The sequence below is a fragment of the Canis lupus genome, chromosome 22, assembly GCF_011100685.1.
Source record: "Canis lupus familiaris isolate Mischka breed German Shepherd chromosome 22, alternate assembly UU_Cfam_GSD_1.0, whole genome shotgun sequence".
NCBI classification, from domain to species: Eukaryota; Metazoa; Chordata; class Mammalia; order Carnivora; family Canidae; genus Canis; species Canis lupus.
In genome coordinates, this window is record NC_049243.1 from 935,460 (window position 1) to 952,089 (window position 16,630).

At 43.3% G+C, this 16,630-nt stretch overlaps 1 protein-coding gene across 4 annotated transcripts in view; it reads right to left on the minus strand.

The window, feature by feature from the left end:
• RNASEH2B (ribonuclease H2 subunit B) overlaps positions 1-16,630 on the minus strand; it is a 58,697-nt gene that overhangs the window by 12,618 nt on the left and 29,449 nt on the right. For all 4 annotated transcript variants that reach the window (XM_038569418.1, XM_038569417.1, XM_038569419.1 and 1 more), the window contains exons 4-6: positions 16,306-16,382; positions 11,583-11,697; positions 1,247-1,311 (exon numbers count right to left, since the gene is read on the minus strand). In XM_038569418.1, the coding sequence (XP_038425346.1) occupies positions 1,247-1,311; positions 11,583-11,697; positions 16,306-16,382 (257 nt within the window). The remainder of the gene's footprint in view (positions 1-1,246; positions 1,312-11,582; positions 11,698-16,305; positions 16,383-16,630) is intronic.

The following is a 16,630-nucleotide window of genomic DNA, read 5'->3' on the forward strand; positions in this document are numbered from 1 at the left end:
AATTTTCCCCTTTCTAAGGATTTAAGAAAAGAGACATATTCAATAAATATAAATGTCCCTTTGCTATTCGTGTCATTATTATTCGCTAAGGACAAAACTAAATGCCAAGGTCCTGCTCAGCACTCACCCTTATTCTTCACCTACTACTAATGCAAATGCAGGGTGACCCATGGGGGCATCTTTGCTCTGCTTTGTATAGTAGTGGCCTCACTGCAAGGTCCATTTCCATTTTTCCAGGTTCCCCACGTGCCCGGTAACACGATGGAACAAGCAGGTCTTTGCATACAAGATAGAAGAGGAACTTGGGAATCGGTACTATACAGGTATGCACAGAACCGGAAAAATTTTGTCATCCATAGACCCGGTCTGGGGAGATTCCTAATCAGTGCGAAGTGCACGATATTCTTACTCCACTGGCTGTCAAAGTGGTTGGTTTGTTTCTACTGTACCCACAGTAAGAAATAACACAGCAACCCAATACTTCAACACATCTATAGTTACATGTTTCATAAAACCATAATTAATACTTGTCCTTACTCTGTGCTATATTTTAATGCATCACACTACACTCCATCCCACCCCACCCTGTCCCACCCCACTCCACCCCATCCCACCCCACCCCATCCCACCCCAATCCCATCCCATCCCATCCCACCCCATCCCAATCCCATCCCATCCCAATCCCATTCCATTCAATTCTAAGAGAAATACTGATCAAGACCCACTAAATCAATCTGAAAAACGCTGCTCAGACCTTATGTTCTAGGATTTTAGGATCACTAAGATCCCTCGAGCAACCAGACGCTGACAGTGAGACACACTGCCTCTAAGTGTGAATCCCGTCTGCCCCAGCCCTTTGCTGTGCTGCATGTGAGCAACCTCAACCTCTGAGACAACAGCAGGACTTGCAGCAGCAAAAATGCATCATGTCTGATATCACCTGGCATGGAAAACTCAAATCTCCATCACCATGGAGAACTTCTTGCACCCAGTGGTGAGGATCGTGGGAAATGGGGAAGATGACGATAACTCCAGACATACATGAATGATGGAGGATGAAAAGTAAAGCATTTCTTTTCCTATCTGGATATCTTTATACAGTTTTTCTCCTTTAACTGGATACACAAGATGGTCTTTGGATTCAGACTTAGCACATTCTCTAAATATTATTTAAAGGGAGCATTAAACTTTTCCTGCTGGAAAAAGTAGGTACTCCAGTACTCCAGGTACTAGAGATGTACTATACCTTTTTTCCAAGCCACTTTATTGTCTTCTCCTTGCTGTACTTATAATACTTCTTTTTGTCTACTTCTGGATTGAAGAAAAAAAAAACATAAGTGTATTAAACAAAAAAATAAATTCCTAAGGTTATATCTTATACTATATATATACTATATATATATCTAGATATATGCTATATATATATATAATCTATCTATCTATATAAATATATATACTATCTATCTAGATATATCTTAAAAATGTTTCATAACAGTTTATATTCTTGAAAAACTCAATTTATAAGCCTGGGAGCACACTTGCGTCTAAAAAAAAAAAATTCCAAAACAGAACTTGGGTGACTCAGGTTTCATCCAACCATTAAATGAATGGGAATCTAAGCAAATCATCAAATTACACTAACAGTTCTCATCTCAAGGAGAAATTTTTTTTCTTCCCTTTTTGTTGCATCTATATGAGATGACAGATGTTAACTAAACGCACTGTGGTGATCATTTCGTAACAGCTGTGAGTCAAACCATCATGCCGGACACCTTAAGCCCATACAGCGATGTGTGTCGATCGTTTAATAAAACTGGGAAAAGGCATAAAACAAATCTGTAGAGAATGAATCCGTCATTTTAAAAACACAGCAAATTAACATGGCAAGCAACCTTCATTTTTTGAAATAATTTTAAGCTTACCCTAGTGTTTTCCATTACAGACATCTTTTCTAAAATAAAAGTGGAAATCCCAAGAAAGGAAACTGAAACTAAATGCAGATGCATATGCTTCATAGGCACTGCAGACAGTCAGGGAAAAAAATAAATCTTGTCAACTACTTGGGACTGTCCTGGTGGGATCAGCGAGAACGAAGAAACGATAAACCCATCTTCGAAGGCGTTACCAGCGTGACCACAGCTGTATTTCAGGGAATCCAGATTTACGACAGGCTTGACTCGGCCCTTAAGGGGATAAAGGCTCCAGGTTTCTAGGGTCCACTTGCTCCCTTCGCAACCCCCTAGCTTTGCACAGGGTGACGTGGGCCCGAATGTCCTTGGCGACCCTTCGCCCAGGGAGTTTCTCACTCTCTGGGCCACCGGCAGAGAGCCGGGCCCCTGCCTGTGGGGGGGTGACCTGGGGGCCCCTGAAAGCCCCGGGCCAGCGCGGACTCCCCCACCTGACTGCTCGCAATCACCGTGGGAATGGTTTTTCGTGGTCCGGCCCGTCGCCCGCACTACACCACGGTTCCCACGGGCGAGGGGCTGGCCGTGGCTCCGAACCTTCCTCCCCACTTCAGCCTGCGCTTATCTACACTGTGGGCACCAGGAGGCATGACGGAGGGCCCGGAGCGGTGGAGGGGAGATGGCTGCGGATGGTGCCAGAAGCCCCAGGACCCCGGGGTGTGACGCCGGCTGCGCTGGAGCCAACGGCCCCGACCCGCCCTGCAGCCAGGTGCTCCTGCCCACGTCCCAAGAGAAGGGCGGTTCCCAGAGCGTCCAGCAGTCCCTCGATGCACGTACGTGCGGCCCGGGCTGGAACCTCTGAAGGGGCGCGTTCACCGCCTGAGCCCGTCCCTGGGCAGCTCAGCGCAGCCTCTCCTCAGGAATGTGCCTTGATGCCGCTGCTCCCTCCTGTCTGCCTCGAATCTCCACATTCCTTGAGGACGGTCTACAACCTGCCAGTTTCCTTGCCCTCTCGCTCCAGAGCCCCCCACAGGCCCTTCCTTAATCCTCTTGAAAATGCGCTGCCGGAGTTGGTGGAGACGCGGGCCCTGCACCGCACGGCCCGGCTCTGGGCCCGGCTCTGGACCCTGGGCCCGGCGCCGGTCCCCTGCCGAGCAAGGCCACCCACACGGGGCCGAGCGCACATGCCCCACACGCAACCAGCACTTAGTATTATTTTAAAAGGAAGATTAAGGACGGCTTGCCAGTGCCGGCAGCATCACACGCCACGGTCTACGTGCAAGCCTGGCGGAGCTCCTCACATGCACTCCTCGCTGACGTTCAGAATGAATCTTGGGTGGAAACCGCGGTCTGGCCCATCCCCACCTCCAAGGACTGGGCTAGAGGGACGTGGAGCGCGTCGTCCCAGGTCACTGAGGCAGCGAGCAGGCAACCAGACCCTACGCGAGCGGACTCGACGCTCTGGGATCTGATGTTCGTTTTATTGAGATGAACTGGGTCCTGACCCTTGGCAGTAATTCTGACCCTGCTCTTTGTGGGGGCAGAACTTCTCCATGACTCTACAAAAACTCGTCATCTTGGTTCTTCTAGGTCTCTGATGGCTTTTCTTCTGATTCGTTTCTGGCTCAGTTGCTCCTGCTCCACGGCCAACTGTACTTTTCTCAGGGGGTGAGTTCATTTTTTTTTTTTTTTTTTCAAGAAGGCTAACCAAACCCAACCAGGAAGCCTCCTCCCGGTCAACCAGGCCTGAACTTCAAGGCCATCACTCACTCCTGCCTCCTTGCCCACATTCTATCACTGGATTCCAGTATTACCTTTGCGGGGTCCATGGAGGAGGAAAAAACAAGACCAAATACATAAACAAAAAAATACCATGTCTGATATGAGGAGGCTTGACTTCTCATGGGTCTGTAACTACTTTATTTTTTTTTAAATTACCTTTATTTAGGAATAATGTTTATGTGGTTAATATACCCACTTTATATAATTTGAGGGTTTTGAACAAATGTACATATACAGTCATGTAACTGTCACCCCAAAACGTTCTCTTGAGCCCTTCTGTAGTCTATTGTTTCACACCTCTCCAGACTTCAGGTGACCACTGATCTGCTATCAAAATTGATTACTTTTTGCTTTATTCTAGAACTTCATGGAAATGGAATCATACAACAAGTACTTTTTTGTGACCATCTTTTGCTCCACATAATTTCTGTGACACACATCCATTTCATTGCCACTACTAATAGTTCTTTTGTCTTATGGAGTAGTATCCCATGTACGGACAGCCTACATTTTGTTTACACACTCACCTACCAAAGGGCATTTAGGTTGTTTCTAGTCTGGGGCTATTTTGAAAAAGTTGCTATGAAAACAAAAATGCTGCTCTGAACGTTCTTGCACAAGTCTTTCCATAGAGATGTGTTTTTGTAAGTCTTGGGTAAACCCCAGGAGTAGAATGACTGAGTCGTAAGAAACTTGTCAAGTTGTTTACTATTTTATGCTTCCACCAGTCAGGTAGGCAAGTTCCAGTTGTTCCTCAACTTATTGTTTTTTTTTATTTCAAGCCACTCTAGTGAATACTAATGATATTTCCTTGTGGTTTTAATTTACATTTCCCTGGTGACTAACGATATTGAACATGTTTTCTGATGCCTATGGGCTATTTATAAATCTTCTTTTGCTAATTGTCTGTTCACACTTTCTGACTTTTTTTTTTTTAAACTGGGCTATATGTATTTCATCTCATTATTGTGTTAAGACAACTCTTTATATATTTGAGATGCATATTTTTATCAGATATACCATGTAAAACATTTTCTTCCAACTATAGTTTATCTTTTTTTTTTTAGTGGGGTCTTCAAAAAAACAGAAGATATTAATTTTGATAAAATGTAATTCATGGGTACATTTATAATTTTTTTTTTATAATTAATAGGTTTTGTGTCCTAAGAAATCCTTGCCTATCTTCAGGGTCACAAAAGTTTTCTCTTTTCTTTTAGAAGTTCAGTAGTTTCCATTTCTGCATGTAAATTAGTGATTTGGGATCCCTGGATGGCACAGCGGTTTAGCGCCTGCCTTTGGCCCAGGGCGCGATCCTGGAGACCCGGGATCGAATCCCACATCGGGTTCCCCGTGCATGGAGCCTGCTTCTCCATCTGCCTATGTCTCTGCCTCTCTCTCTCTCTCTGTGACTATCATAAATAAATAAAAATTAAAAAAAAAAGTAAATTAGTGATCTATTTTGAGTTAATTTTTCTAACCGTGAGGTGAATGTTAACACTGTTTTTCATATGAATATCCAAATTCTTCAGACCATTTGTTGAAAAGACTATCTCTTCTCCCACTGGAGTATCTTGATACCACTGAAAAAAATTCAATTGACTATATAAGTGTGGGTCCACTGCTGGGTTCTCTATTCTGTTCCATTATCTATATGTTTATCCTTACACCAATGCCACACTTCCTTGATTGTTATAGCTCTAGAGTAAGTCTTGAAATCAGATTGTGTGAGTTCTCCAACTTTATTCTTTTTCAAAATTGTTCCAGTTATTGCAGGTCTTTGCAAATTCACATAAATTCTAGAATCAGCTCATCAATTTCTGGCTCTCTCCCCCAAGAAAGCTTGATAGGCATTACATTAAATCTATAGATCAGTTAGAAGAGAATGGACCTCTTAACAATACTGAATCTTCAAATTCATGAACATGGTATACCTCTCTATTTAATTCATTAATTTCTCAGCAATGTTTTGTAACATCCAGTATACTGGTCTTGCACATACTGTGTTATATTTATTTCTAGAACTTCATGATCTTTGATGATATTCTGTGTAATATGTTTTTATTCCATTGTCCAATTGTTCACTGTTAGTATACAAAAATACAATTCACTTTTTGTACATTGATTTTGTATCCTGTTTATTAGTTATAGTAATTTTTTTTGGTAGATTCATTTGGGCTTTCTACATACATGTATATACTTTTTATGTATAAAGATGGTTTCACTATTTAATTTCCAATCTATATACCATTTTCTTTTTCTTATTTTGTGAAACTCTTAGGACTCCCACTCCAATGGTGAATAGAGTGGTCAGAGCAGACATGCTTACCTTCCACCCAACCATAGGGGAAAACCGTGTTCAGTCTTTTACAGTGAAGTATGATATTAGCTTAGGTCTGTCATAGACGCCCTTTACCAGACTGAGGAAGTGCCTTTCTATTCTAATTTGCTAAGAATTTATTTTATGACTGAATTTTGTCACATGATTTTCCTGCATCTCTTGAAATGATCTACAATTTTTCTTTTGTCACGTGTAAACAGGTGAATTATGCAGATCGATTTTCTAATGTTCAACCAACTTTGCATTCCTGAGATAAACCCCACTTGGTTATGTTATCCTTTTTATATATTTGGTTTGCTGATATTTTATTAGGAATTTTTCAGTCTATGATCATAAGGGATATTGGCCTGGTTTTCTTTTTAAAATAATTTTGACTTTGATATTGAGGTAATTTTGGCTTCATAAAATTTGTTGGGAAGTATTCCCCCCTCATCTAATTTCTGAAAGGACTTGAGTATCATTATTTGAGTATTATTTCTTTCCTAAAGTAACGTAGAATTAAGCAGTGATGCTAGTTGGGCCTGGAGGGTTCTTTTTTTTTTTTTTTGATAAGTTTTTAATTACACATTTATTTCTAATTGAACATTCCTTGGACAAGATGATCACTAAGAAATATCCAATTCGGATATCTCAGAAGGCTACAAAAGGCTACAATTGCGTAAATTATGAACTAATTTTGAAATTTACAAATTTTGATAAGCAAAGGGGTTCAAAATATTCGTGAAGGCCATAGATTACCCACAATTATGAAAAATATCATAACACGATTGTTTGTGTGTTAGACTTAACGTTTGCAAGAGCTGGTGAGTTAGATAATATGTACATATGTTGGAAGGTTTCTTTCCCTAATGTGTCTGGTGCCTATAAAACAGGTCTCAAACATCTGGAAAGACTGGGTTTACAAAATAAAGATGGAATAAAAGTGAGTCCACAATTAAATAACATGTTTAGCAATTGGGTAATCGGCTCACAGTCTTGCATTTCTCTGATGTATTACTGAACGAACTGCCTAGAGCACATTTTCACATCTACTTTCTCAATGTTTTCCATAACAGAAACTCATATGGTCTCTTTTTTTTCCCCCCTGCCCCCTGGAGATAGAAACTTGGCAACTGTACTTGGGGTATTTTAATCAGGTAAGTTTTCCTGGCTCTTCCTGTTAATCACATCGGACAGCCTAGTGCAGCTCTGGCGTGCAATGTGAAACAGTGTTCCACTCAAGATGAAGTTCATAACCCTTTATTAGGCCTTTCCCCTGTCATCCCTCCGCTGAATGTGAGCTCCTTTGGCAAGAAACAAACTGAGCCCCAGAGCTAGCAAACAGAGACACATCACTTCCTTCACTAATAAAGCAGGCAGAGCCGAGTAAGGTCACCGCCACCATCACTGGGGATACAAACAACCGTGGCTGGTTTATGCAGTAGGGATGAGGTGGGTGGGGGAGGTTCTCATAAACCCAGCAGGCTTAACCAGATCTTTAATGCCACAGACTTCTGAGACAGCATCTGGAGTCTAATATCAAAACAGCTGGCTGGGGAATTTGAGTGTTTGGGGTTTTGCTCCATCTGCACAGAGCCTATGGAGAGAACGGATGTTAATGGCAATCAGCTCTCTTCCTTATGTTTGCTCCCTCCCGTGGACATCACCTGACCACTCCTAGCAGTCCTCCTTGTTTCTTGTTTGGAAAATCCTAGCAATAAAATACGGAATGGAAGCAAACACTAGCGTATATATGGACAGTAATTCAAATAAGCAGCCGATACCCAAGGCCAAGGCAATCACTAGAAGAGGGGGATGGTTGCCTGAGAACAGGAAAGCTCACTGCCGGGATGAGAAGTCTGTCTTCTCCTTAAATTGTTGCAGTCCCCTGTCTTCTTTTCTGTCTCCCTCTTTTTGCCTCTGGAAGGGAAATTATGAAGATGGGGTATATCCCAAGACTGTTTTGTTTTGAAGTGAGTTTCTATTTTTATATGAGACACCACCTAAGGATTCTACCTAACACCTAAGTGTTCTGGAAGTGTTACACGGTTGCAAGAAGGAAGGGAAAGAGCTGCTGTCAGACAGGGGTTGTAGTTCTGGTGCTACCACTTCTATTGCCAGGATGCTAGTCCAGTAACTTCATCTCTTTGAGCCTCTGTCCCCTCATTTGCAAAAATGCAGGTTGTAGTAACAGTAAAGGGATACTGTAAAGATACAATACTTATGTAAAATACAGAGGATACATAATTTCTCACTAGATGGTAGATGTTTTTGTTATTATCCAATTATCCCCATTCTACTTCACTTAATATATATATTTAGCAATGGACCATCAAACGGATGCATATGGGTGTGCCCGGTCACTTAAACATCAACAAAGAATTAAAAATTTTCTAATTCAAAAAAATAAAATAAAATAAATAAAAATTTTCTAATTCAGAAGCCTTACTAGTACTCACATTCACTGAGCATTTACTATACATCCAGTGATCTCTGGGTACTGATTTACTTGTATTACATCATTTAATTCCAGAAACATCTCTTTATGGTAGTTAGCAGATACTATTAACTGCAACACTTAAATAACGCTCACATCCTGGTCATTCAATAATCTCAACACTATGAATAAAAGCTTTATTTTATGATCTAGAACAACTTTGCAAAGTACTAAATATAACATATGAGGGATACTCTCAACCTTTCCAACTCTTCATCTTACAGACCAAGAATGCTGAAAACTGAATGATTTCAACACTATATAACAAATACACTTTTAATTTTCCATATAAGCCAGTAGATCCTGAGATCAGATTACCAAACTATTCTCTTTTTTTAAAGATTTTATTTATTTATTTATTCCTGAGAGACACAGAGAGAGAGGCAGAGACACAGGCAGAGGGAGGAGCAGGCTCCCTGCAGGGAGCCCTACGCGGGACTTGATCCCAGGTCTCCAGGATCACGCCCTGGGCCAAAGGCAGACGCTCCACTGCTGAGCCACCCAGGCGTCCCTACCAGAGTATTCTTAAAGAAATTCTTTCCCCAAAAAGATATGAAACAAATACAATAAAATATTAACATTTGTTGATTACCAGGTTGAGTACAAATGATATCTGCAGTTTTTTATCTGAATGTTTTATATCTTGAATTTTCTCAAATTAAAATAATTGTTTTAGTTGCCCATAGATACTTTCACTTTCTGAGCAGATATTTTATCAGCCAAAATGTTTTCCAGGTTTCTTAACACTCCAGGTCTCAAATTTTTCTTTTTTAATGACAGTAAGGCAAAACATAAAGTGATAATTCAGATTTGATTTCCTATAGTAAAAGATGTATGCAGTTCTCTCTAGAAGTCTTGACAGTTTCTTCACAATCAAAACATTTTTTAAATCTTAATGGAAGGTTTAAAAACAAAACCAAACATTTTTAAAACAAGGAAAGAAAAGGAATAGTAGGATCTCTTATATCTCCCAAATATGCTTCAGCCTCAAAAAGGCCTGTTCATCAAAATACACATAAACAATCTCCCAGTACTTGCTTCACTCCTTAACCCAGAAGACAAATACGTGAAATACTGTCTTTATGTCAGTTCTGCATGCAAGGACAGCATGCTGAGATAGACAGCCTTTCCCATGAAGGTCCAAAGGGAAATGCATAGTATTTCGAAGTGTATTTAGAGCTGGTCAAACAGGTCAGTGCAGACCTTCCAACATTTAGGCAGTATTAAGAAGTCAAAGAGTTCGGGACAGCCTTCAGATAATGATTCAATCAACGGTCAGGGGTCCGTGTGCAGGAGGGAAGGATGAGAGAGAGGGAAGCTCTTGCTTTGGAGCACAGGCTGCAAGCTAACACATGCCGGTGCATTCACCTCGTTTCTGGATCTGGGCTTCTGGGTTTGGGGTTAACGTAACTGTCCTCGACACAACTCATAGGAGCACTGGGGATAATGAATTAGTTGCATTTTCAATTTACGTTAGCTTGGTAAAATTCAAATGACTTGCAATTATCCTCCATTATTGAAGCTTTCAGAAACGGCTGCGAGCTACTTCCCTCGCGACTGTTACCATCTCCCAGCTCAGGACCCAGCAAGGACCTTAACAGGACTCTTTAGACAAAACCCTGGTGCTATATACCATATCCGGAACGGAATGCTAAGCCCGGCCGAGCGTGAATTTAGTTGGATTTAAGATGTGAAATGCTATCAGTGAGGTCTCCCCTTTCGCGCTGTGAGCTCACACTTCTTGGAACCACCAGTTTCTTGGGCTCAAAACCGTCACAACTGCCAAACCGGCCACCTTTTGTGAATCAGCAGCTTGCTGTCTTGTTTCCCGCACCACATTTCCACATTAACCCTGAGCCTGCTTGAGTGACCCTTTTGAGGCATGGATGCCACGTGTGCACAGCGTTTCTAACTTTCCGGGACGTGCTCACGTACGCAGCCTCACTTCTTTTTCTCAGAATCCAAAGGAACAGTGTCTCCGGCTCATCTCCTGGGTTCCCCCAGCCCACTCCTCCCACCTGTGCCTCCAGGAGGCCACCGTGCCGCCAGGGCCCGACGCGGCAGTCATCCTGGACTCCTCCTCCTCCTCCTGGACTGCTGCCCAGCAGCCGGTGAGGCTGGTTCCCCGGACAGGTGCTACCTGCCGCTAGCTCTAGGTGCTAAGCTCAGGCTACTGTCATTCCTACCGGAGCCCCGCAGCAGCCTCTGGGGACCTGGCCTTAGACTCTCCGATGTGCTTTCCACATTATGGCTCACACTCTGCTGACGCTCCGCTACCAGTAGGCAGAGTCCGACACACATAAGCCCCTTCTTCATCTGAGAGCGTGCCTGTGTTCCCACCCCTTTCCTTCCTTACCACCTTAGAGGCACCGCTGGCATCCTACATCCCGCTCACCTGAACTCCTTAGAGCTGCTGATCATGACAAACTCTCTCATGAACCCATGCCTCTGTGATGCCTCTGACCCTGATTTACCCTTTAGGGCTGCACTGGGAGCAACACGATACCCAACTGCTTGCACTCTCCAGCCGCAGGGTTATACACCTGTCCTGTGTGCACCCAGAACACCCCGAGTTCACTTCTATTACTCTCTGCTGCCATTGCCCTGCTTGCAATTTGTCCCCAGTAGACTCAGAGCTTAGTGAGACAAAGGATCATGTCTTATTTATAACCAGCCTGGAGTCTAACTCCAGTGCCCTACATAGGGTGCTTAGTTGGCACTCGATAAGCACTTCTGGATTCAATGAAGGCGTAGGCCTTACGTAATCTTACAAGTGAGAAATCCGAGGCCGAAAGCAGGTAAGGAACTGAACTGAAGTCACAGACTAGTTCAAAGAAGAACGGAGACCAAAGCCCAAGCCTCGTGACTCCTGGCCCTGTAGGAGACAGGCCACCGTATTCCACAGGATACAATTTCAAAGCCTGAACGATCCAGTGCAACAGAGAACCAGTTCTGACAAGTGGAAGCAAGTCTGAATGACAGCTTCCCCGATGGGTGATTAGAACAAGCCTTACGTTCACGGGGACAGGTGCCCAGCCTTTCCAGCAGCCACAAGCCTGATTTCAAAGGCCACCTAGGATACCTTTCTCCTCTGTCACGTGTTGAAGTAACTTCTCGAGATCAGGAAGTCTCAGCAACAAGATGCAATTTGGAAACGTGTCATCCAGCACAACTTGATCTAGCGGCTGGAACTTTCCCTGAAAAAAAAAAAAAAAAAAAAAAAAAAAAAGACTTTATTCAGTCAAGAATGCAAGCACTCCAGTCAGCAAACTCAGAAACTCACACCTTTTATAAGAAAAGAGAAAAAGACACATCATCTCATAGCTGGACCTTTAAATAAAGTTCAAAGCCACCTGTTTCACCTAAAGAACCCCTACACTGGGCAGCCCCGGTAGCTCAACGGTTTGGCGCTGCCAACAGCCCAGGGCGTGATCCTGGAGCCCCAGGATCGAGTCCCACGTCAGGCTCCCTGCATGGAGGCTGCTTCTCCCTCTGCCTGGGTCTCTGCCTCTCTCTTTCTCTCTCTCTCCTCTCTGTGTATTCCATGAATAAATAGATAAAATCTTAAAAAAAAAAAAAAAAAAAGAACCCCTACACTGGGAGAGGCTCCAGAACTGACCTCAGCTCCCTCCTGGAGCTCTTGAAAGCACTGGGGTTCCAACCAGCATTACCACCCGTATCTAAAGTACAGTCACGGGATGAAGCGGGATGGCGTGGGTGGATTCTGGAAGAGCACTAGAAGCCATGGAAGCTTGCACAGATGGTGGAGACTGCGTTGGGCTGCTCTCAGCCATTCAGTGGGAAGAAGAACCAGCTGAGGTCACACAGCAGGGGCCCTGACCAGGACTCAGGAATAAGCCCAGATCACACCCAAGGCAAACAGCTTCCCCTCATCCTTAGCCCAGGGCTGAAGAAAGAAGAAAATTAACCAAAATGAATCCACTCTTGCCAGAGCCATCTGACGGCGCTTCCAAATGTCGACCATAAGGAAAGACAAGACAGCCAGGCGGGTAGGTGCAAGGAGGCTGCTGTTAAATCCGGCTCATCTGCAGAGGTGGGTGTGCAAGGCCTGGGAGCCCAGGGGCCAGAGCACACACACAGGAATTCAGAACATTCTTCTTCCCAATCAGGTTGTTTTTACTGAACTGTCAGGAGCGTGGAGAGGTGAAGTCTGTCTAAATGATTAGTGCCCTGACTTGGAGATACTGGACCTTATAGAAAATGTATGGCCCTGCCCATGTCCCACTGCTAGCTCACTCTGCTTTTCTGTTTTGGCGACAACCTCATCGGAAGACAAAGAAACCATCTGGTCAGTTTTCTCACTGCAAATATAGCTTTCTTTGGTTTTAAGGGTGAAATCTCGTTCATTCAGTAGCAGGTGTGAAGGCTCCTAGTACTTTAAGTCAACAAGTGGCAAGAAATGCCTTAAATGCTTTTATCAGATAGTAAGAATAATCCGCAGACTTCCCAAGTCTTGCTGTCTCTAGATATCTACCTTAATCTACGTTCTTTCACGGTCAACAATATTTTCAATATTTAGCAGTTTAAAACAATATTCTGATTATATATAATGGACTGCCACACAGTAATGATATAATAATTTCATAATTAGGGATCCCTGGGTGGCTCAGCGGTTTAGTGCCTGCCTTTGGCCCAGGGCGCGATCCTGGAATCCCGGGATGGAGTCCCGCGTCAGGCTCCCTGCATGGAGCCTGCTTCTCCCTCTGCCTGTGTCTGCCTCTCTCTCTCTCTCTCTCTCTCTCATGAATAAATAAATAAATAAATCTTTAAAAAAAGCCAACTATGTGTTAAAAAAATAATAATTTCATAATTAATATTTCATTCTCCCTTTCTTTACCATATAGGCCCCAAAAGGAAACTCAATAGCAACCTGCTTCGAAATAAAGTCAGTAACAGTTGGGATAGCTAGAAAGAAGAATCTCTCTGGTGTTAAACTTTATGATTACAAAAGATCAGGTCAACGTTTCAAAAGCGCATCCCAATATCCTTGAACTCAATAGGACAAGATCGTATCTAAAATGCAGGGAAGGAAGGAAATACCTAAATGTCTCATGAGTTATCTTATAGGGCATCAGGTATTTGAGGAGAAAAAGTAAGACAGTTTACAACGAAAGCCAACCACCACTTTGAGCAGGATTTCTGCTTCGCTGTCCCTGTCGACCTGAACCACGGTACCCTCGGGCCTCCCAGGGGGCCCGGCTGAGGGCTACTTTGCTACAGTCGTGGTCCTAGCGGGACACCGGCAAACACCCCCACAACATGAAGGGAGAGGCTTTCTCTCTGTTCATGCATCCCAGAAAACAAATGGGAGCCAACTCAAGTATTGAACTGAATACAACCAGGTCCTTCCTTCTGGGGGTGACCAGAACCACTCCTGCTCCCTAGAGATGAAGACTTCCTAGCTTCATTGCATATATACCTTAAACTGCCTCGCTCACGGTAGCTTCCAGATGATGAGCACCATGGATGAAGCGAGGAATAAAACCTCCCTGGTCCACATGCCAGGACGGAGGATGTAGGGAAGGAGGAGAATGCAAGAAGCTAAGCTGCATCAGGAGAGAAAATGTGACTTAAAGTTTCAAGTCCATTTTATTGCTTTCAGTTTTTATAGCAAATTAAATTGACAGACCTACTGTATGGAAGTTCTGGAAATTTGGTCTAAGGACTAAGTAAGATGAGCCCAAAAACATTTACACAATAAGCAAACATCAGAATATAAAAACCCAGATTCTTCCAAGCAGTTTAAATAGCACTTCTTCCTTAAAATTGTTAATTCACAGGTTTTCCAACTGTGGTTGGTAGATCCCTGGGAGTCTCTAATACTTTTTCAAGGTCATTTTCACAATAATGCTAAGATACTATGTGCATTTTCACTGTGTTGACATTTGCCCTGCAGAGGTGGGCAGAGGTGCAGCCTCCTGAGCACCAGCCATGGCCGTGGCACCAACCTGTGCTCCTGTGCTCAACCAGGAGCTCCTGTGCTCTCCACTGCCATGCAGGGCAGTTAAAAAAAGAGAAAAAAACAGTTTTACTGAAGGATATCCTTGATTAAGGAGTAAAAGCAATTACTTTTTGGTTAAACCTTGACCCTGAGTACAAATCTTTTATATATTCCATGTGTTAAAAGTGATGCTAAAGCCCTTCTGCTACCCAGGCATCGTGATGACCTCAAGAAAATGTCCTTGCATCACTAAGCCAGGAGCAGAAATGGCCTCTTTTTCCCCTTTTTGTAGGATACCATTTTCAACTGGAAAAAACCATCGTGGACTATGGCTGTTCAGACTTGGGTATTTGGCTGGACATCAAAAAAGTGAACCCGTCACCTCAAGGAAAAGACTGGCAGTACTTGTAGCCTATGATACAATTTTAATTTCCAAGTGAAAATCAGAATCGTAGAAGAGTGGCCTCTGCTGCCGTGACAGCTTCCCAATGACTCGGTGGTGACAGCAACAACGGAGAGAGAGACAATGAGGTGTGTCCAGACGTGGAAGGTCTGCAGAATCCAGCGGAACAGTATTCTCCCAGTGACTATCCCAATGCGTGATATTACAAAGTCATATGTGGGTAAAAAAAATCCATTCTCGGTGCAAGACAGACCAACAGACTCACATAATCAGCACATGGGGACTTCACTGACGGGGTTTCAGATTCTGTATTGTCACTGACGTTTCAGAAACCACCCCCCTCGATGTTTGGAGTGGTTTCAAACAAGAGTATCCACAGTTACCTGAAAGAGCCTATTACACCGTCCTTCCCTTTTCCGACTACACATCTCTGCGGGGCTGCACACTCTTCATATACTTCCAACGAAACACGTGGAAACAGATAGAATGCAGAGCCAGATACGAGAACCTAGACGTCTTCTATTGAGCCCGACATCAAGGAGATTTGCAAAAAATGGAAAACAGTGCCACACCCTCCACTGGATCTTTATGTTGTCACGTAATGGGCTTATTATTTTTATTTCAAAATAAACTAATAAAATTATTTTTAGATTTCTCAGTTTTCATTTCTAATGCAGTCAATGTATCAGAATCTATACATTCTACACATGTATCAGAATCTATACATGATACATCTAATGTATCAATGTATCAGAATGTATATCCGAATGTATCAGTATCCTGATAGATAAAATTAGGAGCAAAGAGCTTTTGGGGACCCTTAGAAACTGTCAGGAGTGTAAAGGTATCCTGAGAGCAGAATGCCGCAGGACCTCTGGCTGAAACTATCACTCCGTGAAGTCTGTCCTTACACTGCACAGGTAACTTCATCCTGTGGATCCCAACTGGGATCCCTAAAGTCTCGGGTGCAGCAGCCCCATTAATGAGCTTTTCCTAGGCACACCACAGTTTACCTAAAGTCTCTCACAAAGAAGGAAATGAAAGAAAATAAGTCTTCTTTCCTCCCCGAAGGCCTGAGGTCAGTTTCTTAACATCTGTACTGTATTTCAAAATTAATGAGTACTTCACGATAACATTTTCATCGTTAGGCTTTTTGCCAAACGAGCCGGGCACGTGGCAGAGAGGGCTCGGCCGTTCTCAGAAGTCACAGGAAAACTAGATCAGGGCTGGCTCTCAGGCGTGGAGGTGCTCCAAGCCATCCCAGCCCACCTGGTACCCATCCATGTTCTATACCAAAGATGCCAACCTGAGTTAAATTACACGACGTCCGAATTGTGGGGACTCTACATCTGGGTCACGGGGAGCAAAGAGAGAAGCTCAGCCGAAGAGCACCCTACTCCGTCGTCCCCTCACCGTTAACACCCCAACAGGGAGACCCACCTCCTTATCAGCCTTTCTGAGGTAGTGGAGAAGCAGAAATAGAGGATCCATGGGTGTGGCGAAGTGGAGCAGACCACCTACAGATTAAAAAGAGAACAAAGGAAATTAAATGTCTTGGAAAGACAACTTAGTTATTTCATCTTAATCCCAATGTGGAAACCATTCCTTGAAAAATATACGTGGAATTCCAAATTCAGAAGTTCTTCTTACATAGGCACAGGATTTTTTTAATAATAAATTTATTTTTTATTGATGTTCAATTTGCCAACATACAGAATAACACCCAGTACTCATCCCGTCAAGTGCCCACCTCAGTGCCCACCAC